This window comes from Mus caroli, chromosome 13 (genome assembly GCF_900094665.2).
Source record: "Mus caroli chromosome 13, CAROLI_EIJ_v1.1, whole genome shotgun sequence".
NCBI lineage: Eukaryota > Metazoa > Chordata > Mammalia > Rodentia > Muridae > Mus > Mus caroli.
This window is the reverse complement of record NC_034582.1, coordinates 68,560,476-68,583,550: the sequence shown is the minus strand read 5'-3', so window position 1 is coordinate 68,583,550 and position 23,075 is coordinate 68,560,476. Positions and strand designations below refer to the sequence as shown.

Below are 23,075 nucleotides of genomic sequence, written 5' to 3'. Positions count from 1 at the left end.
GTAGCCTTGGCTGTCCTGGAACTCACTCTGTAGACCAGGCTGGCCTCGAACTCAGAAATCCGCCTGCCTCTGCCTCCCGAGTGCTGGGATTAAAGGTGCGCCACCACGCCCGGCTCTTTTTAGTGTTTTTCTTAACTAAGATTTTTATATACGTTTTATTTATCTTTCTAGCACTGCAAAAAAAGAAGATATAAAGTCAAGTGTTTACAGACTGCTCAACCGGCATAATATTGTGTTTGGAGATTATGTATGGACTGAGTTTGATGATCCTTTTCTAACCAGAAATATTCAGTCGGTGTCTATTGTTGACACAGAATTAAAGGCTAAAGACCCTCAGGTAAATTCCTACTTCATAGTGCTGGTAACTGAGCCCTTAGAGATTAGGAGGTAATTGTCATAAGTAACTAACATTGACGTTGATAGCGGGTTACTTCCCTATCTGTTGGTTTTGGTGGCTATTACAATCTAAGCAACAGATTCCATAAAGTCACTTTAGGCAACAGATCTCACATGGGAGGTTTATTAGGGAAGGAGACTCCATAGGCTGCTTCTGGTGAAGGTGGAGGGAGAAGAAAGAGTGCAGAGAGGAGGGATTGTCCTTTTATAAGGGGAGATCGCACATGTACGTAGGAAGGTTATGTGACTAGTGGCGAGGGTAGGAGTGTGTGGCATCTTGGCAGCTTGTGATGACTGATCCTGCTGTTGTTGTGTCCCTGATGCCTGATTGCTAACAGTAGCTAGATAAGCTTTAGCTATGTGTCCTGGAGCTAGGTGCTAGAGTAGGGATGTTGTGAGTCGGGATGCTCTTGACAGAGCCTGGAACAAATTGGAAGTAGAATTTGACAGTTGGAAAACAGACCTACTAGTAATTATGTTGCATTAGAATACATCACAGACCGTAATTCTCTTTCTATGTACTTCTAGCATACTAAAGTTCTCTGAATTGCCACTTCGGTCACTTTGATGGAAACCAAATATTCTATAAAATCTCTTCATCAAACACCTGAAGCTTAGAAATTCTCTGGTTTTGTCTTTTCCTCAGTTTCACAGGAGTCATGACCATAGTATGATTCATTATAAAGGTCTCAGAGAAGACCCACAGCACAGTTACTGCCATCTCTATATAGAGTCAGAAGGAAAACACAGCATGATCATTTAAATTAAAAAATTGCCTTGGCCTTTATCCCCCCAAAAAAAGGGACACAGTTGGCATAGCCTCCAAATATGCCTCCAAATGAAATGTTAAGATCAAGCCTCCACTGGGCCACTGTAAGTAGAGGGCCATTCCAGACACTTTGCTGCTGTTTGATGAAGTGGAAGTTCAAGTCTCTATGGACCTGCTGGATCCTTCTCATAATGGCCATCTTGTTGACAGAATGATGGGGTGGAGCTCAGCTCCCTACTGATGTGTGTGCCCTGGATTTAACCTAGTAATGAGTACTTGGGTTTCTTGCTACATAGTTAAATCCAGAGACAGCAGGCAAATTACAAAACTTGAGTTTTCTTGTAGTGACAGAACATTAAGCAAAAAGATAAGGATGTGTCACAAGAAAACGAGCCAATCTAATTTTTCTCCCAGTATCCAAATCTAGAACAATGACTGTTACAGTAACTACTGTAGTTTTAAGTCATGACTCAAAACACTATAAAGTCCCCAGTGATACAGGTAAATGATGAATAAGCAACTGAGGGAAAGGTGCAAATATTCTTCGTAAAGTTTGTAGCTTCCCTTCAAGGGGTAGCATCTAAATCCATTGACCTAGCTCATCTTCTTTGAACCTTATATTTTTGGTTGTGAGCCTAGCCTTTAAGGGCTGAGCCATCTCTCCAGCCTTGAACCTTCTTTAGTACCCCTCTTCAAACTAGGTAACACTGAACTGGTAAACTAGAAAAGGGAAGATACTAATTTTTCAGTGGACATACCTGACAGCATTCCCTTGGTCAAGGCTAAAGTCATTCTCTTCTCTGCCTTGATGTGTCCTCATGGTGAAATTGCACTTTATTTCTCATTTTGAAACTTGGTATCCTATTCTGATTTGGGAGGGAAACAAGATATTTGGCCATTCTAAATGAAGGAAAGACATAAAGATGGCCTGCTGGGAAAATAAACAGGAAACCGTATGGATGTATGGAAAACCATTTCTGCTCCTGGCTCAAATGACTGTACTACCTCTGAGTTTGGTTGTAGAGAATTTTCTTCTTTATATAAATGTTGGCATCTTTTTTGAGTGTTAACTTCACGATGGCAAAAAAAGAAAAGAAAATCACTTAAAAATGAGTTGTGTTAGGAATGGTAGAGCACACCTCTTTAATCCCAGTGCTTATGAGCAGAAGCCGTTCCATCTCTGAGTTTGAGGCCACTTGGTCTACAGAAGGCATTCCAGGTAGCCAGTTCTATATGCCAAGACCCTGTTTTCAGGGCTGACGGGGTGTCAAGAGCCTGAAGGAGAGAAACTATCTGTTTCTCCTTAAGAGCTAATCATAGATCAGAAAGGAAATGCTAGACTTTTCATCTAATCTGAGAGCTAGGTTTTTTAAAATATATTTTTATTAGATATTTTCTTCATTTACATTTCAAATGCTATCCCCTTTCCTAGTTTCCTTTCTGAAAATACCCTATTCTCTTCCCCTCCTCCCCCTGTTCCCCAACCCACCCACTCCTGCTTCCTGGCCCTGGCATTCCCCTATACTGGAGCATAGAATCTCCAAGATTTCGCAAGACCAAGGGCCTCTCCTCCCATTGATGGCTGACTAGGCCATCCTCTGCTACATATGCAGCTAGAGACAGGAGTCCCACCATCTGATTTCTTTGATTGGTGGTTTAGTTCCAGGGAGCTCTGGGAGTACTGGTTAGTTCATATTGTTTCTCCTATAGGGCTGCAGACCCCTTCAGCTTTTTGGGTACTTTCTCTAGCTTCTTCATTGGGGACCCTGTGCTCCATCCAATAGATGACTGTGAGCATCTACTTTGTTGTTGTTGTTGTTTTTGGGTTTTTTTTTTTTTTTTTTTTTTTTGAGACAGGGTTTCTCTGTATAGCCCTGGCTGTCCTGGAACTCACTCTGTAGACCAGGCTGGCCTTGAACTCNTGGCTGTCCTGGAACTCACTCTGTAGACCAGGCTGGCCTTGAACTCAGAAATCCACCTGCCCCTGCCTCCCATGTGCTGGGATTAAAGGCATGTGCCACCACCGCCCGGCGAGCATCCACTTCTGTATTTGCCAGGCACAGCCTCACAGGAGATAGCTTTATCAGGGTCCTATCAGCAAAATGTTGTTGGCATCTGCAATAGTGTCTGGGTTTGGTGGTTGTTTATGGGATGAATCCCTGGGTGGGGCAGTCTCTAGATGGTCCTTCCTTCAGTTTCAGCTCTGAACTTTGTCTCTGTAACTCCTTCCCAGAACTAGTTTTTAATAACAATATTCCTTGATCTTTATTTTGGACTTTAGAGTATATACTACAAGTAAAGAAGGCGTGTCCTGAGTTGCATAGCTGTGTTTTCTTCTTTCCTCATCAACAGCCCATTGATCTGAGTGCATGTACCATTGCGCTTCACATCTTCCAGCTGAATGAGGAAGGCCCCAGCAGTGAAAATTTGGATGAAGAAACAGAAAATATAATTGCAGCAAGTCACTGGGTTCTGCCTGCAGGTACCGGGTCCTGACAGTAGGGTGGTAGTGGAGGGAGGCAGCTAAGGAAGGCATAAATCAGAAGCTTAAGGCACATCTGGGGTATTCCATGTCACTTAATGAGAAGATTTGGTTCTTTGGTTTTGTAAGAATTTAGGATGATTTATCCCTTTGGAAATAAAAGGATCTCACTGTGTTAGCTTTCTATGACGATAATAAATGCTTGAGACAATTAGCTTATTAGGAGAAGATTATTTTGGCTTACAGTTTTAGTTTATGAAATAGTGGCTCCATTGCTTTGTGCCGTTAGCAAGGCAGAGTGCCATATCGTGGGAGGGAGGAGTGGCAGAGGAAGCCTGTTCTCTTCATGGCCAGATGCAGGGGGAGAGCAAGAGATCTGTGCCCTGACTATCTTCTTCAAGGACGTGATTGAAAACCTTCTCCCGGGCCCTATCTTTTCAGTTCCACTCCCTCCCGGGAGCGCCATGCTGATGGTCAGGCTTTTAGTACGTGAGCCTTTGGGGAAGAGTACAGATTTGATTGATGGTGATTTCCAAGGAAGGAACACAGTTCTGAACTGAGACCTGTTGTTCCTTTAGACGCACACCTCACAGTGAATAACCGGGATGTCAAGTGCCTGTTGGAACTGCTTAAAGCTTGTCTTATTATAAAGGTTGTGTGTGTCTTTTATCTGAAAACTAAATGGTCAAAGGTGGGTTAAAAACCTTGAGTCGGAATTAAAAATTTTTACAATACCTGCTCATTTTTCTCTTCTACCAGGCAGTCCTTGCCTGCTGTGACAATGCTTCTCTGAGGTCTTTGCTACTGGGTTCCAACAGGTAGTAGCCAGGAATTATTAATTCAGTCATCAAGTTTTATGTTTATACAGTATGTTTTTGATTGTTTATAACACACTTTAAATCATAACTTAAGGCAAGTCTAAGACAAAATAGAAATTGCAGCGTTCAATGAAAGCAAAAATACAGTGTGCCACTACTTATGGAAATACATTAGCCCCAAAAGGAAACTTACAGGCTTGCATTGAAATAAATACCTGGATTCTTTTTCCTCTAAAAACACGGAGCTGGTGATAAAAAATAAACCCGGAGAAAGCAAGAGATGTAATGGAAATGGCAAGACTGAAAATATTAAACAATGGCGTTTTTTTCTGGAAAACATTTTAGTGCTTAGATATTTCATACCCGCCTATAATGGTCTTGGATCAGATCAGCTCCATTCCTCTCCCTCTAATTCCTCCCGGTCCTCACCACCATTTTTGCCTCCTAACAGCATGTGCTGGGTTTTTTTTGTTGTCATTTTGTTTTTCTTAAACCCACTGGATCCACTTGGTGCTGCATCTGCTGGAGCACGTTTAGCCTTCTAGGGCCTGCAACACAACTGATTCTTCTTCCCCTAGCAGCCATCCGTCTCCAATAGTTCCTGAGATAGGGGTGGAATTTCACAAGCCACAGCCAACTAATACTGTTATGCTGCAGCATCCTCTAATTCCAGCCCTTAAAATTGTTTTCACTTCCCAATGATCCCTGAGCCTAAGGGCACTATAGATGTCACATTTAGAGCTAAGAACTCCACAGTCTCTTACTCTCCATCTAGACCTCTTTTCTGCCTCTGTGTGGCAATTATATCTTTTTTTTTTTTTTTTTTTTTTTGGAGACAGGGTTTCTCTGTATAGCCCTGGCTGTCCTGGAACTCACTTTGTAGACCAGGCTGGCCTCAAATTCAGAAATCCGCCTGCCTCTCCCTCCCGAGTGCTGGGATTAAAGGCATGCGCCACCACGCCCGGCTATATCTATTATAAAAAGAGACTTTTCTGATGAGGGTCAAAAGTCCACTTATTTCTGGATGTAAAAAAAAACTCAGGGCAAGGGTCGGGGGAGTTTATTGCTATGTCTATTTAACAAATAGTGTTAGGTTCTCCCCTGGGCCTATGACCAAGTCAGCCATGGAGTTTAGTCCAGTTAATGAAACCAGGGTTGAGTTCAGTCTTGTGGTTTGAGCTTTAAACACAATCAGAAAGTGGTTAGTAACTCCTATAACACTTAGTCCACCAGTGCACCAATGGAAATGACTGGGAAGGCCAGTCAGAACTTATTGTAACTTCCAGGGCTCACAGCTGTGTAAAACTGTAGGTGACTTTCTCTTTTAGTAGCATGCATAGAACCTCTAGCACTGTGACAGCTTGCCTGGTGGATGGGGAGAATTCATCTGTAAAGCACCAGTCCACAACCATGAAGAGTAATTCATTTTCTCTCTCTTACATTGGGGATTGAACTCCAGGCCTCACATAAACTCAATGAGCAGTCAGTCTACCTCTGAGCTGCATGCCAGGGCTTTGTATGTAAGTGTGTGTGTTTGAGATAGGGTTTCTCCCAGGCTGCCCTTGAACTCACTCTTAACCCTGAGGGGTCTTGAACTTTTGATCCTCCTCCTTCCCCTTGAGCTATCAGATTTGATAAGAATAATCCTTTTATTTCACTTATTGGTCAAAATTACATGACTGGCATTTATTTTAGATCTTTACTTTTAGGAAAAGTTGAACTTTGGGGAAAAGATAAACCACTTTCTGTATCAGTCTCGATCTGCAGTTGGGAAGCGTTGGTCTCAAATTCTTCCTAAAATTGGACTTTCTGTCTTATTTTCCTTGACAGCTGAATTTCACGGACTTTGGGATAGCCTCGTGTATGATGTGGAGGTCAAATCACATGTAAGTTGTACTTTTTTCAGAATATACTTATTTTCTTGCTCTCTAGCCTCATTGTGTCTTGTGATTCAAGAGGGTTTTTGGAAATCCTGTCTACCAGTGGCCCACATCTGAATGCCAATCCATCAGAGGTTCCCCAGCATAGAACTGATCCTTTACGTAGAAAATGGTCAGAGACTAGCCTGACAAGTACTTTCTTAGAGTGTGTTGTCATTCTAAGTAAAAGCAATGATGGTTTTTCCTCTTTGGATGGTACCAACCAGGATTCTACCTCCTTACCTTTTAAAGATGCCTTCTAGAACAGGAGCAGCTGATAGGAGATGGCCTCTCAGTGTCAGGAGGTGCGGGCCTTCCTAGCATGCTTTTGGAAACCTGCCTTACGGGTACCTGATCTGCTTTTCTGCTTTTCCTCTTTAGCTCCTTGATTATGTGATGACCACTGTACTCTTCTCAGACAAGAACGTGGACAGCAACCTCATCACCTGGAACCGGGTGGTGCTGCTGCACGGTGAGGTGGGCGGGTTTGCATGTGACCAAAATGAATGGCCTGGAATTGACTTGTAATAATTTATACCTATTCCTTCTACAATGTTAGAGCTCTTTCATTTCTGAAGGAGTGAGGATCGTTCTGGAATATTCCATATATGTGAAGCTAATTCAGTTCACTGAAGTCTCTGGCAAATTTGTTAGTTGACTTTCTCTTGTGGGCAACTTGTTTGCTTCCTTCTGACCTTTTTTATATTAAATGGTTGCCTATTTTTCCAACTGAACATAATTGCTTAGAATAAACAAGTCTACTTTCTTTTCTTTGTAATAGCAACTGCTTCACTTCATGAGAGTGAACTATAGGAGCCATGTTTTTAAAGATAATGTGTCAGCTCCTTTTTAGAAGGAAATTGTTGATTTGCTCCCACCCGCGTTGCTGCATAGAGATGGAACAAAGTAAAGACAACAGCCACAGCCAGGCTTTGGCGGCACACACCTTTAATCCCAGCACTTGAGATGCAGGCAGATCTCTTTGTCTACGGAAAAAGACAACATCCACATTGTAGCCAAGGAGAAGCCTGGGTCTATTACCCTGGTGATGCCAATTATGATTGTCAGATTTCCCAACATCTTTTAAGAAGTATCTTTTAAGGAGCTAGAGAGATGGCTAAGAAGTTTAAGAGAACTCTTACTTTTGCAGAAGAATTGGGATTCAAGTCCCAGCACCCACATGGTAATTCACAGCCATCTGTAACTCTAGTTCTTGGGGATCTGATATAACCTCTTCTGTACTCTCAGGGTCCTGCATGCACGTGTTACACTTCCATGCAGGTAAAAACAAAATACTCATACACATAAAATGTAAATAAATCTTAAAAAAGAACAAAACAAAACTGGCTATGGTAGAGTAGATCTTTAATCTCAGTCCTATTAGGGGCAGAAGAAGTGGGCAGATGTCTTAAGTTTGAGGCCAGCCATGGCTGCATATTGAGACCTTGTCTCAAAGAAGAAAACAAATGTATGTGGATGTGGTTCACATTTTAGAGGGTCAGTCCATCACCAATTGTCTGTGCTGTTTGGGGCCTGTGGTGAAGCACGTGGGAGAACAGTTATCACCTCATAGCCAAGAGTGAAAAGAGAGGAAGAGGCCAAGGTCTCTCAGGCCCCTTCAAGTACATACCCCAGTGACCTAAAACCACACTGCACCTTTCATTTTCTGCAACCACTCATGGCACCACTCTGAGGACCAAACATTTAACAAATGATCCAAGTAACATTCCAGATATAAACTGCCGTTCTTGTCTAAGGGGGGGTACAGGTCACCTTTGCATTATCTACAGTGAGAGACACCACTGCAGGAGTGGTCTTGTACCTGTATTTACCAAGAAAGCTGTATTTGGCCTTTGAAACGTCCCTTGATGAGTGTGGACTTCATAAAGGAAGTGTGGAGACAAGGGCTGGTGTCACCAAGATGTAGACCAGGCATGTGGTGTTTATTCAATATGCCTAGAGTTGCTAAAAGCCAAGAAGCTTTGTATGTCAGCTGGGAGAAATAGGCGAGTCCATATCAGTGAAGTCGACTACATGGTGAGACTCGAGAGCTTTTAAGCTTTAACTTAAAATAAATTAATACTTACAGTAATAACAGTAATAATACTTAACTGTGCTTAAAAGGCAATGGCTTGAATATATTTCCTTGGCTATTATTACAGGTCCTCCGGGTACTGGAAAAACATCCCTTTGTAAGGCATTAGCCCAAAAACTGACCATCAGACTGTCAAGCAGGTAACTTTGGTGACAGCAGAGAGGAAAGAAGCAGGCACAGGAGTTGGGACATTTCAAATGTTTGTTTTCAGTCATGATTCATGAGTTCCTCTCCTTGGGTGTAGGTCAGTTCATTCCTCTATACCCAGCATGGTCTCGGGTTTGATTCAGTCTTGTAAAGTACCCTGGGGATAATGGTGGCAGCGGAGCACTGTCCTACAGCATGTGTACCAAAGAAAGGTTTCTCTGCCCCTGGTGTCATGCTCATGGGTGACACAGTAGGAAAAGGACAGTGATGTCCCTGTGGTCTTATCTTGCCAAGGGCTAGCCTTGGCTTGGAGAGGGGTTCCTGAGAAACTGGGTGTTTAGGAGCGGTGAAAACAAACAACTCAAAGTCAAATCACCAGTCCAAGCCTATGTCCTGCTGAGATGGCTTTCCAGACTCTAGTTGAGACAGCTCTCTCTGCTAGTAAAAATTCTAAAAGCTCTCTGATCAAAGTCAGAAGAACTGCCATAAAAATTCATTGGATCTTCTAATGAAGTCAGAAATAACTGTTTAAAAATTTTCTAAAAGTAATTCTTGGATTTTCCAATCAAAATCAGAAAGCCCCCCAAAAAAAAAATTCTAAAAGATCTGTGTTCTCTCTTCAGACAGCCTTCTCTGGATAGCCGCTAGAAAGCATTCTAAAAGAGCTGTGTATGTTCTTCATAGATTTTCCGACTAAAATCAGAAATTCTGTTAGAAAAAATTCTTGAAGCGTTCTCATTAGAGAAAAAAATTTCTAAAACAGAACTGATGTCTTTGGTAGCTCATCTCATGCCAACCAAAAGGGCAGTTTTTTAAATTTACATATCAATTTAGTTATTTATTCTAGGTTCCCTCTAGATCATCTCATAATGACTCTTAGGAAAAGGACAAAAACATTTTTTTTCTTTAACCTTGCAAAAGAATTCAGAGATCTGCCTGCCTTTGTAAATTTAACTGGGTGGGACCTTGTCCTGAGATTACCATTCCAACCTCACCTAGACCAGGATGACCTGAACTCAGGAATCTGCATTTATAAGCATAAACAAACAAACAAAAAACTTAGCTGGGTGGTGCCCACTCCCTAAATCTTTGTCACCTTCCTTAGTGTCTTTCTGATAGGCTAGCTCATAGTACAGGTTGCCTTTCTTACTTTATATCTGTGAAGCCCCTTGTATTTTTGCACAGTTGAGAAATTATGCAGTTTCGAACTCTTTTTTTTTTTTTTTTTTTTCAAGACAGGGTTTCTCTGTGTAGCTCTGGCTGTCCTGGAACTCACTTTGTAGACCAGGCTGGCCTTGAAATCAGAAATCCACCTGCCTCTGCCTCCCAAGTGCTGGGATTAAAGGCGTGAGCTCATTTTTAAAAATCCTTTTCCACAGCCTTAAGGACTGTTCCGAAGGTCCCATTATTTGTCATTTTGCTGAGACATTAGCCACACCCTTGCCTCCCATCCTCTTGCTTTCTCTGATTATTATCACGGAGTCATTAACTTTAATAGGGAGGACATTCCTTGGAGGAATGTAAAAATAATGTATATTATTATACAAGCAAATCTTATGACCACAGCAGCCGTCTATACTCCTGGAGGACAATGCCCGCTGACCCTGTCCCAGGGGTAGAAACCATGTCATTCCACTGCACTGGATCCTTCATTTCCTGTCCTTCCTTGAGTTCTGTCTATTTGGGGTCTCAGTTCTCTTCACATTTGACAACCATGTGATGATTACATGGGAATCTCTTCTTCAGCCTGTGAGACTGCTTGCTAGGTGTTGTACACAGACCACCCATGTACTTTGCCCTTTTATTTCAGCTCTTTATTTTTAAAAGTGTTTTACTTTATTTTAATGTGTATAGGTGTTTTGCCTGTGTGTATATCTGTGTAACGCATGTGTGCCTGGTGCCCAGAGAAGCCAAAAGAGCCTATCAGATCCCGAGGAACTAGAGTTTCAGTTGGTTGTGAGCAGCCATGAGGTTGCTGGGAATCAGACCCAGGTCTCTGGAAGAGCAGTCAGTCAGTGCTCTTAACCTCGGATCTCCAGCTCCCCTTTTTTCAGCTTTAAAAAAATATCTGTACTTAATTTTAAAGTTTCTCTTGCTGTATCCTTAAGTTTGTGTATTTTTTGTAGTATCTAGATTATTCCCAATCATTTAGTTCCTTTTTTAACTCACACTGTTTTCTTTCTCTGAAGATTTCTCTTGGTTCTTTTTTGTGTTCTTCCTTCTTTCATATGTTCTTGTTAAAGTCTGAATCAGTTTATGGCTTTTTAAAAAGATGTTCTTGCCTATCACTTGTGTTATTATCTCCTCACACGTTTCTTCTTCCTGGCATATGTGTTGTCTTCATTGTCAATCTGAATGGATTTGAAATCACCTAGATAAAAGTCAGTCTGCCTTTGAGGGAGACTGACAAAGAAAGGAAAGCATGCCCTAAATATAGGTGACACCATTTGGCTAGTGTCTCAATATGAATTGAAAGAGAAGAGGAAGCCAGCTGACTGGTAGCCCTGTTTCCTCTGCTTGTGGTTGATGCTGTGGGCAAAGCCACTCCTGCCATCCTGTCTTCTCTACCATGATGGACTGTGTTCCTCAGAACTGTGAGCAAAAATAATGCCCCTCTCCCTTAACTTGCTTGTTGAGTATAGGGTCACAATGAAGAAAAAATAATTCAGCATATCAAGTGTATTTTACACAAATGCTTAACACTCTGACTAAAGGACCTAGATTTTCACATCTTACTTTTAAATCTGCTGGCTAGGTTCTGGTAGCCTTTTCAACTACTTGTAACCTAGGTTTCTGAGGTTTGTTTTCAGAGTCCTGGGGAAGTGGATCAGGTTTAGTTTTATCTTTGCTCTGGTGTGTGCTTTGCCTACAGTCGCCACCTACAAGTTCCTCGTAGGTTAAGATAGAACTCTCTCCGCTTGGGCCATAGTAGCCTGGGTTTTTCTAGCCTGTGTGAGCTACAAAGGCCTTCAAGCTTTGTGGACTCTCCCTGTTCACATGCCTTGGTGTTCAGCAAACACACAGGGTTCCCATGCTGGTTTCAGGGATTTATTTCATTTCCCCTTCCTCTGTGGAAGTCTGCCCCACAGCCTATAGATACCTCTCTTCCTCAAACTCTAAGCCTTGATTTGCTCGGCTCCACAATGTCTAGGATCTCTTGGTTTATAGTTGAAAGAGGCCCGATGGACAGCCAGGGACACTCTTAGAGCATTTCCCTTGGGAACCACCTCCCTCCCCTGTGTATTCAACAAAATCCTTACCAAAGGATTCTTCTTCTTAAAAGCAAGGAATTCTGTGGAGCCATGACCTGAGAACTATAAAGAGTCTGGGAAGCCTGATCGACATAGAGAGTTCTAAGACAGCCAGAGCTGTGTACACTGTTTCAAAAGGGAGATGGGTGAGGGGAGGGAATATGTTCTAGGAGCCTGCTTTTCTCCCCTTGGATAATGAGGCTCAGTGTGTGCTATTTCTGGGTGAAGGGCAGTACCATTTCAGACTTTCTCTGATTAACAGCATTCATGAGTTTTGACTCTTTAAGTACTCCAAGACTTGAGTATGTGGGCAAAGGAATTGTCACACCACTTTGGGGTTTATAGAAAAGAAAAATGTGTAGATGCTGTCAAAATTTCTTAATGGTTTTTATTTTGTTTTATTTACTATATTGGAAATAAAAGTTATGCACAGACCAAAATGAAAGTTTTTGCTATTTGGTTCAGATGAGGATGTGGGGAAACTTGATTTACTTTTATCTGGAAATGTTAATTGCATCCTATTAGGTTTTCTACAATTATTAGTTAGATGGAGCTGCGTATCATTAGGATGGGGGTCAGCCTCAGAATGTGGACAGTGGAGGAATGCAGTGTCAAAGGCATTCGTTGTATTTTCCTTATGTCTCCTTTTATCATCTTAGGTATCGGTATGGCCAATTGATTGAAATAAACAGCCACAGCCTATTTTCTAAGTGGTTTTCAGAAGTAAGTATTAAATGGGTTTTTTGTTTGTTTGTTTGTTTGTTTGTTTTGTTTGGTTTGGTTTGGTTTTTCGAGACAGGGTTTCTCTGTATAGCCCTGGCTGTCCTGGAACTCACTTTGTAGACCAGGCTGGCCTCGAACTCAGAAATCTGCCTGCCTGTGCCTCCCGAGTGCTGGGATTGTATTAAATGTTTTAATTGTTGATATTGTCAGACATAGTTAGAAAATTGTCTTCTGTCTAGACAAAACATATCAAACACAGAAACTTCTGGAAAGAGGTAGGTGAAATGAGAAAGTAACAAAATGCCTGAATATGGTCAGAGATGGACTTCAGAGCTAGAGGACGTGGAGGCAGGCTAAATTGAAGAAACAAACCCTCCAAGGTCATATCCCAGACCTCTAATTGGGTAGAGCAAGACACCCACTAGGCATTCAACAAGTACCAAATCCTGTGGTCTCATTTAGACTGCCCTTTTTTTTTTTGCCAAGGAGCCTTCATACTCATGTACTCTGGATCTGAATTGAGGTGTACCCCAGTACAATGTTGTGTGTGCAACTGAGTCCTGAAAGCCTGTGTGCCCAAGGCATGTCATCTCAGTATGCTCTTGGGTGGTGTTAAGGCGGGATACATAGGCAACTGGGAACAGAGTACCTGTAATTTTCCCTTATCAGTTTCTGTATTGCTATCAGTGCTTTGCCTTGTTCCCAGGGGAGTAAGTTTGATCATCAATGAGGTCACTTGCACTGTGTTTCCCTGAGCAATGTCTCAGGTATCCACGTCCTAGAATGCGGTAGTATTTATGCTAATCTCTAGAGCCATCTCTAGATCTTGTCTCATGCTTGGAGTTTTCTGAAGGTCCATCAGAGAGGTGGCCACAGTTGTGATGCTTTTTGTGCTCCTGTATCAATTGACTACAAATTGGCACTACTGATATTAGTACTTTGGTTCCAGAGTGGCAAATTGGTAACTAAGATGTTCCAGAAGATTCAGGACTTGATTGATGATAAAGAAGCTTTGGTGTTTGTTCTGATTGATGAGGTATGCACTCAAAGGTAGTCATTCTTTGCCTGGATTGCCTCTTGCTCTTTCTGCCTGAGCCCTCTCACTTGGTGTAGCAAGCTCTTTTCTATGGATCTTTTCTTAGCACCCCATGCATTGAGCTTCTAGGAGCAGCAACACACATAGTAGGCACCTTCATTCTTTTTATTCAGACGACTGACACAATCCTTAGCTGCCTGTGAAGTGCTAGTGACTCTTCCTTTTGACCTGTTATTCTGTCCCCACAGGTGGAGAGTCTTACAGCTGCTCGAAATGCTTGCAGGGCAGGTGCAGAGCCATCAGATGCTATCCGAGTAGTCAATGCTGTGTTGACTCAGATTGATCAGATTAAAAGGTAATACTGGGATAGATAGCTCATCAGTGGTGAGGGCGAATTGTGATGAGCAAATAACATTAAAATTGCTCTTAAGCGGCTTGATGGCTTTAAACATTTCCCTCACGCTGGCTTTTGCTGCCATTGTCTCCCTGCAGTCTCCAAGGAAGGTGCGGTGCCTTCCACAGTCTGTCTGAAACCCTCACCACTCTCTTTTCCAGCATCACTCCTAGTTCTGTGTGCCAAATTCCAATAATAGACAAGAGAAACACTAAGCCTCAGACCATTCTTACCTAGGTCCTGTGTTCAGCTGGTCAGCTTTCTTCCACACTACCCTGTCCTACTGACAGACTATGCACTCCCGAGCGAGGTTCCCTGTTGGACTGATAGGCTTCCACTGGCCTCTATAGGATCTGCTATAATGCTTGTGATCTCCTCCCCCACCCCCCACTGCCTGGAATATTCCATTATCTTAGTTGTCTGCCCTCCCCACTCCACCCTCACTCCTGTCCCCACCACCAGAAGAGGCAGTTATCGTCTTCCCATTAGTTAAAAGGTGATATGGGTCAGAAAGACACCACCCCATGGTGTCCCTTCTGCCTTTATTATGCTTAAGGCTGATAGCCTCCATTGCCTCAGTCTTCACTAAGGTTGTACATAGGGTGGTCAGGGATGTTGCACAAAGTAAGATCTTCCCCAAAGCTCAAGTAGGTGAGACAACAAGTCCCCAATAGAGTATACTACAGCTTTCCAGATGCAAAAGCCTTGGGAGTACCTGTTGAACATAGACCTGCTGCAAGCCAGGAGAGCCTGACTATAAAGAGATCAGGGCTGTCAGGATATAAAGGCTGTGTTGGAAGGTTACTCTGGGATAAAGCACAGCCACCAAATAAAGCTAGCTAGGTTGTTCCACTCATGGACTTACTGTCTTCCTACTATGTACCTGTCAAATAGGGCAGAACAGAACTGAGTCTTTAAAGCACATTGTATGTTGGGAGTCATTTACCACTTCTGAAGTAGAGAAAAAAGAGAAAAAGTCTTCCTGCCAGGCAGAGTCAAGGCAGGTCAGGGCCTGTTGTCTATTTCCCAGCCTGCTGAGGCGTGGAAGGATAAGAGGAGGTGCACATGAGGCTCAAGGCTAGGAGCTGAAAATTCTATTGACCTCGGTGGAAAGAACAGAGGTTTTGGGGGGATAGGAACAAATGTTTTGTGTATATTTTAAGAAATTGTTTCTGTTAGCTTATGGCTTTGCTTCCCACAATACTGAAGCATAAGAAGGCTATGGGAAATACACTCGGTGTGGTAATGACCTGCAGCTCTCCCATTATCTGCTTCTTCTATCTTCTCTCTGTCTCTCCTATAATCATCCTCACTCCCCCCTCAGAAGACTGTTTGACTTTGCACTGGCAGGACTGGTGTAATTGTGCCTAGTTCTTTCTTATTCATGACAACAGGCATTCCAATGTGGTGATTCTGACCACTTCCAACATCACTGAGAAGATTGATGTGGCTTTTGTGGATAGAGCTGACATCAAGCAATACATCGGCCCCCCCTCTGCAGCAGCCATCTTCAAAATCTACCTGTCTTGTTTAGAAGAACTGATGAAGGTACCTTTGTCTATTTCACTCCTGACCATTACTAGATTTCTACATGTTGGTAGTTAATTGGCATAGCTTAATGTACACTGGTTCTCATAGGCATTTTATTATAGGCTTCTTACATTGAAAATTATCTAGATTATGCCTGCTGGCTCAGTATTTTTGACTTTTACTTCCATTAAGAGTTAAAAATATTTGAATAAGACTATAAAATAATGGTTTTGTATAGCACTTTTATATATATATGTCATTGAACCATACTTTGAACAATCTTTCTGTTCTTCTGGTACTATGTGATTAACACTTTTCAGTATTTGAGTGAGGTACCAGTATATAGAAGGTTAGTGAGAGGGCTGTAGGCAGACTATTAAACACATCCTGGTTCTGAGCCAGCCATAGAATGTAAAAGTGACCAGTCTCTTAGTTTATACAAAGAACAATGAAAGTCTTGCTTCACAGGTTACACTGACTGAATACCATCTGACTGAAAGTTACAGTAACTGAAGTTCACAGACAGACCTATGACTGAGTGAAAGCTGTGGTTCTTAGACCAGCATCTGATAGCTCGTGCTGCAAGAACGTTTTTTTTTTTTTTTTTTAGTATAGAGTGTAAGGAACTTGGGCAGGAACCAAGCAAGCCAACAAGTAGAGATTTATAATGATTGCTGTAGTGAAATTTTCCCTAGCCAGAAGAGTGGAATTGTCCTCAATGGATCCTGTAGCCATTGCCTGACACTTCATAAGATAGTGGGCCTTGCTGTTCTTACCAAAAATGCTTGGTCACTTTTGGGCAGGAATAGGAAGCCAGCTCATCAGTAGGTAGTCAAGTTAACATGGTTCTGGCATTGGCAACTTGACCTGGCTTCAGTGAGTATGGGGCATCTATGTGGAGCTTCTTTACTACCAAAGAACTTTCTCATGAGGCAAGGTCCGGTGAGGAAGCTGGATGTGTCAGAGGCCAAAGACACCTTTGATGCGTCTTCCGCCCTCATAAAGGTACATTTGTCACTTGTACCATGAATCTAGAATGTTCTGAGGTTTAGCTTAGAGGTACAGATTTGGGGTGGGGGTGGGGCTGAATCCAGTTTCTTTTTGTTTGTTTGTTTGTTTGTTTTGTTTTGTTTTTTCGAGACAGTGTTTCTCTGTGTAGCCCTGGCTGTCCTGGAACTCACTTTGTAGACCAGGCTGGCTTTGAACTCAGAAATCCGCCTGCCTCTGCCTCCCGAGTGTGAATCCAGTTTCTTACTTTGGTCATTTTGTGAAAAATTTAGAGTTTGGGAGATGATTTATTGGATAAAGTGCCAGCCAAGCATGAGGACTAAAGCTCAGGTTCCCACAAAATGTAGCAAACCTGCCTATGATCCCAGGAGTTAGAGATGGAGATGGGATCCTTGGAGGGAGCCAGCTAGCTAATTAGTCAAATTTGCAAGCTCTGGGTTCAAGAGAGAGATCTTGCCTTCTTTCTTTAAGATAGAAAAACATCAGCATACTGATCATGCAAATGCAGACATACACAACGCATGCACATGCAAAAGAAAAGAACAAGCTATGCAGACACTGAAGGCAGAGACTGTGTAATTGGGTCTCACTATCAGGAGCTTACACTCTGGGCTCTTGGGATGTGTGCCTGCCTGTATAAATTCACTGACTGTGGGGACCTGAAACAATCACTTATGCAGAAAGGTAAGAATACCAAACAGAAACCTGTTTCTCTCTTTACCCACAAACCTCCAAAGTATACATAGAAAGGTTCTGTGGAAGCAGTCAGGGCCACCCTGAAGGCTTAATGCAGCAACTTGACAAAGCCTCTAATGCTTCTTATGAGGGAATGCTTCAGGGACCTACTGCCATGTCTGTCTTTCTAATAAACTAGTCATTCCTCAAGAGCAGACTAAGTCTTCCTTTGAGGACAGCTGTGGTCCTGGCTCTGCAATCCAGTTCTGCTCCTCTAGGTTCAACACATATTTCTAGAACTAAGGCAGCTGCTTAATACCACCCCTCACAGCTCCCTACCCACTCCCCCAGCCCTGACATGAAGCAAGAAATACCTTGGCCAGAAGCTCAGCATCTAGCTGGCTGCTGACTGAGCCATGCCTTATTACCTGCATACTGGTCTTTGAAGAAACACAGGTATGTTGGTGTCTTAGTCAGGGTTTCTATTCCTAGACAAAACATCATGACCAAGAAGCAAGTTGTGGGGGTAAAGAGTTTATTCAGCTTACACTTCCACGTTGCTGTTCATCACTGAAGAAGTTAGGACTGGAACTCAAGCAGGTCAGGGAGCAGGAGCTGATGCTGAGGCCATGGAGGAATGTTCTTTACTGGCTTGCTTCCCCTGGCTTGCTCAGCCTGCTCTCTTATAGAACCAATACCACCAGCCCAGAGATGGCACCCACAAGGGGACCTCCCCCCTTGATCATTGAGAAAATGCCTTACAGCTGGATCTCCTGGAGGCATTTCCCCAACTGAAGCTCCTTTCTCTGTGATAACTCCATCCTGTGTCAAGTTGACACAAAACTAGCCAGTACAATTGGGGGAAGAAGTATGCCGAGCTGTTTTCTAGAGCTTGTATTTGAGTGATTTTTTTGAATTTATATAAGTCATGACAGTTTGTGATAGCCCTGGAAGTACTGGTCCTTTTGCTCATAGTTCCTCTACCAAGTGTTACATGGATTCTGTGTAACTATGCTGCTTTGTTCCCCAGTGCCAGATCATATATCCTCGTCAGCAGTTGTTGACCCTTCGGGAGCTGGAAATGATTGGCTTCATTGAAAATAATGTGTCAAAGTTGAGCCTCCTTTTGAGTGAAATTTCAAGGTATAAACTGATGTCTTTTTCTGGTTTTTGTTTTGTTTTGTTTTTTCAAGAAGGTTTCTCTGTGTATCAAGCCCTGGCTGTCCTGGACTTGTTTTGTAGACCAGGCTGGACTCCTAGAGCACTGGGATTAAAAGCACGTGCCACAACACCCTGCCTGTTAATCATTTTTTACCCCAAGAAAAATCACTTGCTAAGTGAGGTAACTAGGTATTGTGATTTTCTTTGTAGGCCAGAGAAAGCTCTGGAGGTGAGCTATCCGGGTACTGCAAAAGTAGGCATGAGTAGCTGGCAAAGGCAGCAGCGGCCTGCAGCTGGTAGAAGAAAAGTGAGAAGGGAAGTAACTTAGAGTTGCAGATTTTAATAAGGCTTACAAGATTAGGGTTTAGTTGTACCCAGAGATTGAGTTACTATTGTTACTGAACTAAGTTTGTGCTGTGTTTTCCTTCATGTGGCGGCTCGTCTTAGTTCAAGGGAGGAAGGTACAGCGGCAAAGCATGGGTTTGCCAGATGTGCATCACAAAGGCCAAGGGGGATTTGAAGCATGGGGTTGGTGTGGTAGCAACCTGCCAATGGGAACCTGAGCTGGGTGGAGAGATTGTGGAGTTAAGAGTCAGAGTCTCCGTGAGATAAAAACAGGTTGGCCATTGCCCATCAGTGCATGCCCGGCCAGACCACCAGGGACTGAGAGTTGCCAGCACGAGGGTGGGAACATGCCCATTCATCAGTTTTTGATATTTCCTGCCACACAGGGTCATACAGAGCCTTATGCTTTTGGGTTGCCTTGGCCAGCCTTTGAGTTTTGGTTCGCCATAAAGAGGGAAATCATCCCTGAATTGGGTACATTTTTATATGAAGTTGATATCTATGAATATGATTATTTTCATACAGGAAGAGTGAGGGCCTCAGTGGCCGGGTCTTGAGGAAACTCCCTTTCCTGGCTCATGCTCTCTACATCCAGGTAAGCTTCCCTTTGCCCTGTGTTAGATACCCAGGTCTCTCACCCACGCTGCTCACAGGATTCTGGGGTAGTATCTTAGTTTCTTTTCCAGTTGCTGTGATAAAATATTCTTTAAAAATCAATTTCATGGAGAAAAAGTTTATTCTAGCTACAGACCATCAGGGAGTAGAAGTCAAAGCAGCAGGAACTTGAAGTCACTGGTCCACAATCAAGAAGCAGAGAATGAATAATGAATAGATGGGGCTTCACAGTTCCCTTTTCCATTTATACAGTTCAGGACCCCAACCAAGAAGTGATGCTACCACAATGGACAGGTCTTGTCACCACAATTGATGTAATTGGGATAATTCTCTAAAGACATGCCCAGAGACCTGTCTCCCAGGTGACTTTAGACTCAGTCAAGTTGATAATACTGTCCATCATAGACGAAGCAGGTGCTTGGGAAGAAGTGGCTCTTCTAGGTGTCTACTCATACGTGCAAACCTATACATATGCAATGCTCACAGGTACACATGTACATAGTGCATTGGGAAACTTGTGTCTAAAGCCCTCCTCCTCCTCAGTATCTGTGCCCCATGAGCCTGGTTCTGCTCACACTCAATGGTGACCTGGAATCACTCCCTTAGCTGTTCAGAGCCAGGCCCCAGCCCAAGCCCATCAGCCACAAGGTTCTCTTAAGTCCTGGTTTTCTGCCTGGCCAAAAGTATGTACACCTGCTGTGTAGGTGTGGCTTTCAGTAGGCCTGAGTATGAGTGCTTTGACTCAAAAGGGAGAGCTTTGTGTTGAGCTCTATAGTGATTCCTACATATTTATAGTGATAAAGCATCAGTGTTGGGCCTCACAGTTCCAGGACATTGGATAAACTCTTTGCAAATGGTTCCAAAACGGCAGGCCTTGAGACCCCATGTTCTGTTCCAAACAGATTCTTTTCCTTCTTCGCAGGTGTATGAGTGCTGGTCCCCCCTACCTGGGAAACAGTAAATTATATCATCTTTTACAAACCACATCTGGGTTCCCTGTTGTGGGCCTGAGAGGTCCTGGGCTTGTCTGTCCTGCATAGAGCTGAGCCTCTTCCTAATTCCACAAATGTATAGATGGTAGCTGTCGGTTAGCCCCACTAAAAGCACAACTCCATTCAGTAATGGTCATCTCTTTTCAGGCCCCCAGCGTCACCATCGAGGGTTTCCTCCAGGCCCTATCTCTGGCAGTGGACAAACAGTTTGAGGAGAAAAAGAAACTTTCAGCTTATGTTTGATCCCAGACATCCATATCTATGGTTTTCAATGGACAAGTAGGAGGTGATACTGTCTACCTCACAGTGTGCATCAGAAATGACTCTAAACCATGTAGATCTGCAGGCCAGACAGATGGGTGTACAAACTTTGTCAAAAGGACTATGTTTGTGTTATTTTACAGTGCACATCTAAAGGCAAACTGCTTGTCTTTTTCACTGTTTTTAAAAGATAATTCCAGTCTGTTTGCATCTATGTAAAGCCCCATCCTGACTCAAGCCTGTCAGACACAAGATGTTAGAATTTGTTTAAAATAAAGGGAAATCAAAACAGCTGTCATAGAACAAGAGGGATGCTAACTAATGCAGTTACAGCATTGAAAGATGGATTCTTTGCTCAGGCTACAAGGGAGCAGTTGCTTTCTGGCTTGAGTCGGCTTTGGTCGGCACAGGATGCTATGTAGTGGCTGAGGAAGACGTGTTCTTGTGATACAGAAGCTGAGAAGGGTGCAGGTCAGAAGATGAAGACTTCCTTGGTAGTGCACAGGAGCAGTGTGTACTTTCTATGGTCGAGTCAATCAGGCAATGTGTGTTTTGTTTCTCCAGTCATTTTACTTGGATTTCAAGTGAAAATTCTTGTTACCAAATATAAAACAAGTCAATATGTGTTGCACCTCACAGAATATCATGTTTTATGTCATCTTCTGCCAAAAGTAGTTTGGCACTAATACTTTATACATGAATACACTTTTAAATGGAATGCTGCATTTGTCATAGAACATTTTGTAATATTAAACTTGTTTTCAGAATTCTCTTATTTTTATTCTAACGTCTGCTTCAAGTGCTGTGAGTTTTACTAATAATGACTGGCATACTCACACAGCATTAAGTCTGCTGTGTTCCCAGGATCTCATGGTACAGTTGCATCATTGGCAGGAACTCATCCACTCTGCCAATCAGATTTGAGGGTAGTACTTCTGAGACACTACAGGCCCTGGCTCCTGCCTAACTACTAAACTCTACCACCTGTTACTAGCAGGGCACTGAAAGCAGAACCCTGCTCTCTGACTCCTTGGCCCCCAAGGGTACTTGGCTTTACTTTCCCCACGGGAAGCTAGGGATGGAGCTAGGGATGGAGTAATGGGCCACTCTGCTCCTCTTTATGCATCCTTCCTGTTGATTTGTGCTTTCAGTTTTCAGCTGACTAGGTTTCATGATTCCCAGTATTCTTTTAGGAATAAATGTCCTTTGTTGTTCTGACTGTTATTTATGTAGATGCAGAAGTGTCTAAAACCATTCCCTTACTTTATAAGTTACCTCTAACAAACTGAAAAGGGAAAAAAAAGTTAACAAGAATGCTATATAAATCTTGAAAAGAACAACAACAAAAAAAAAATAGCATAGTCTTGATACAAAAAGACAGAGAGACATTAGAAAATGTCAGCCATGCTCATAAATATATATTTAAAACTTTTTACAAAATATTAGGAAATCAAAAGGAGGGAACAACAAAAACCAAGGGTAAACCAAAACAGGGTTACCCTGGACTTTTATTTCTAGGTTTTTGGGTTTTGAGACAGTCTCACTACGTAGATTTGGTTGGCTTGGAACTCAGAATGTAGACCAGGCTGGCCTCTTAACAGAGATCTACTTCATGAGTGCTAGGATCACAGGCATGAGCTATCATGTCTAGCTTCCCTAGATTTTTTTAATGGTTCATTTATTTGCATGTATGTTTATATGATATGCATACATGTGAGTATATGTGCCTGTACATAGACATGGCCACCAGAAGGGAACATGAGTTTCCTCCTCTATCACGCTTCATCTATTCCTTAAGGAAACATTTCTCTTTAAACCTGAGGCTTGGTGTTTTTTTAGGTTGAAATCCTCCTATCTCTTTCCTGTCTCAGATCTGACGTTACAGGCATGGATGGACAGGTTTGTTATGTGGGTGCTAGGATCTGAACTCTAATTTTCTCTGGTTTTTTTTTTTACTAATAAGTGCTTTTAAAAACAAAAAACGTCTTACTGATTCTTTGTAAGTTTCACATCATGCACCCCAGTATCCCTCATCTTCCCATCCTTTGCTATCTGCCCTTGCAACCCCCCAAAAGTAAAGAAAAGCCTAGGAAACCTCTCTTCATGGAAGCTATAGTGTGTCATTAGATCATCCTTGTATCCACACATATAGACTGGCAAATGTTCACTGCAGTGAGCCATTGGTCTGGTTCAAGGCCTCTGGTTTCTTCTACATTATTAATATTAGATCCTCACCGGGACTCCTCTTGGTTATCCTGTTGTTGCCCTGTGTCATATAGATCCTGCAGCTTTGGGTCAGCAGAACTGGCCCTTTCATGTGTTTCATACATAGGGGTAGGCCAATCAAAGCCCTGGATCTGGGCTTGGGAGGTAGCTAAGTTAGCCTGCTTGCTCTCTCACTGTGTTGCCCAGACGAGGTACGGGGCCCACTCTCATGACCTCGGGGCCAGCTCTCCTG

General features: G+C 42.7%; 1 protein-coding gene across 1 annotated transcript in view; it reads left to right on the top strand.

Annotated features, from left to right (window-relative positions):
• Positions 1-21,384, top strand: part of Trip13 (thyroid hormone receptor interactor 13) — a 22,764-nt gene extending 1,380 nt beyond the window's left edge. Inside the window, exons 2-13 of the mRNA XM_021180283.1 lie at positions 172-337; positions 3,518-3,647; positions 6,296-6,351; positions 6,766-6,856; positions 8,547-8,619; positions 12,537-12,600; positions 13,550-13,636; positions 13,885-13,991; positions 15,425-15,578; positions 18,274-18,386; positions 19,275-19,344; positions 20,504-21,384. Coding sequence (XP_021035942.1) covers positions 172-337; positions 3,518-3,647; positions 6,296-6,351; positions 6,766-6,856; positions 8,547-8,619; positions 12,537-12,600; positions 13,550-13,636; positions 13,885-13,991; positions 15,425-15,578; positions 18,274-18,386; positions 19,275-19,344; positions 20,504-20,599 — 1,207 coding nt within the window. The 3' untranslated portion in view covers positions 20,600-21,384. The remainder of the gene's footprint in view (positions 1-171; positions 338-3,517; positions 3,648-6,295; positions 6,352-6,765; positions 6,857-8,546; positions 8,620-12,536; positions 12,601-13,549; positions 13,637-13,884; positions 13,992-15,424; positions 15,579-18,273; positions 18,387-19,274; positions 19,345-20,503) is intronic.
• Positions 21,385-23,075: the final 1,691 nt, after the last annotated feature.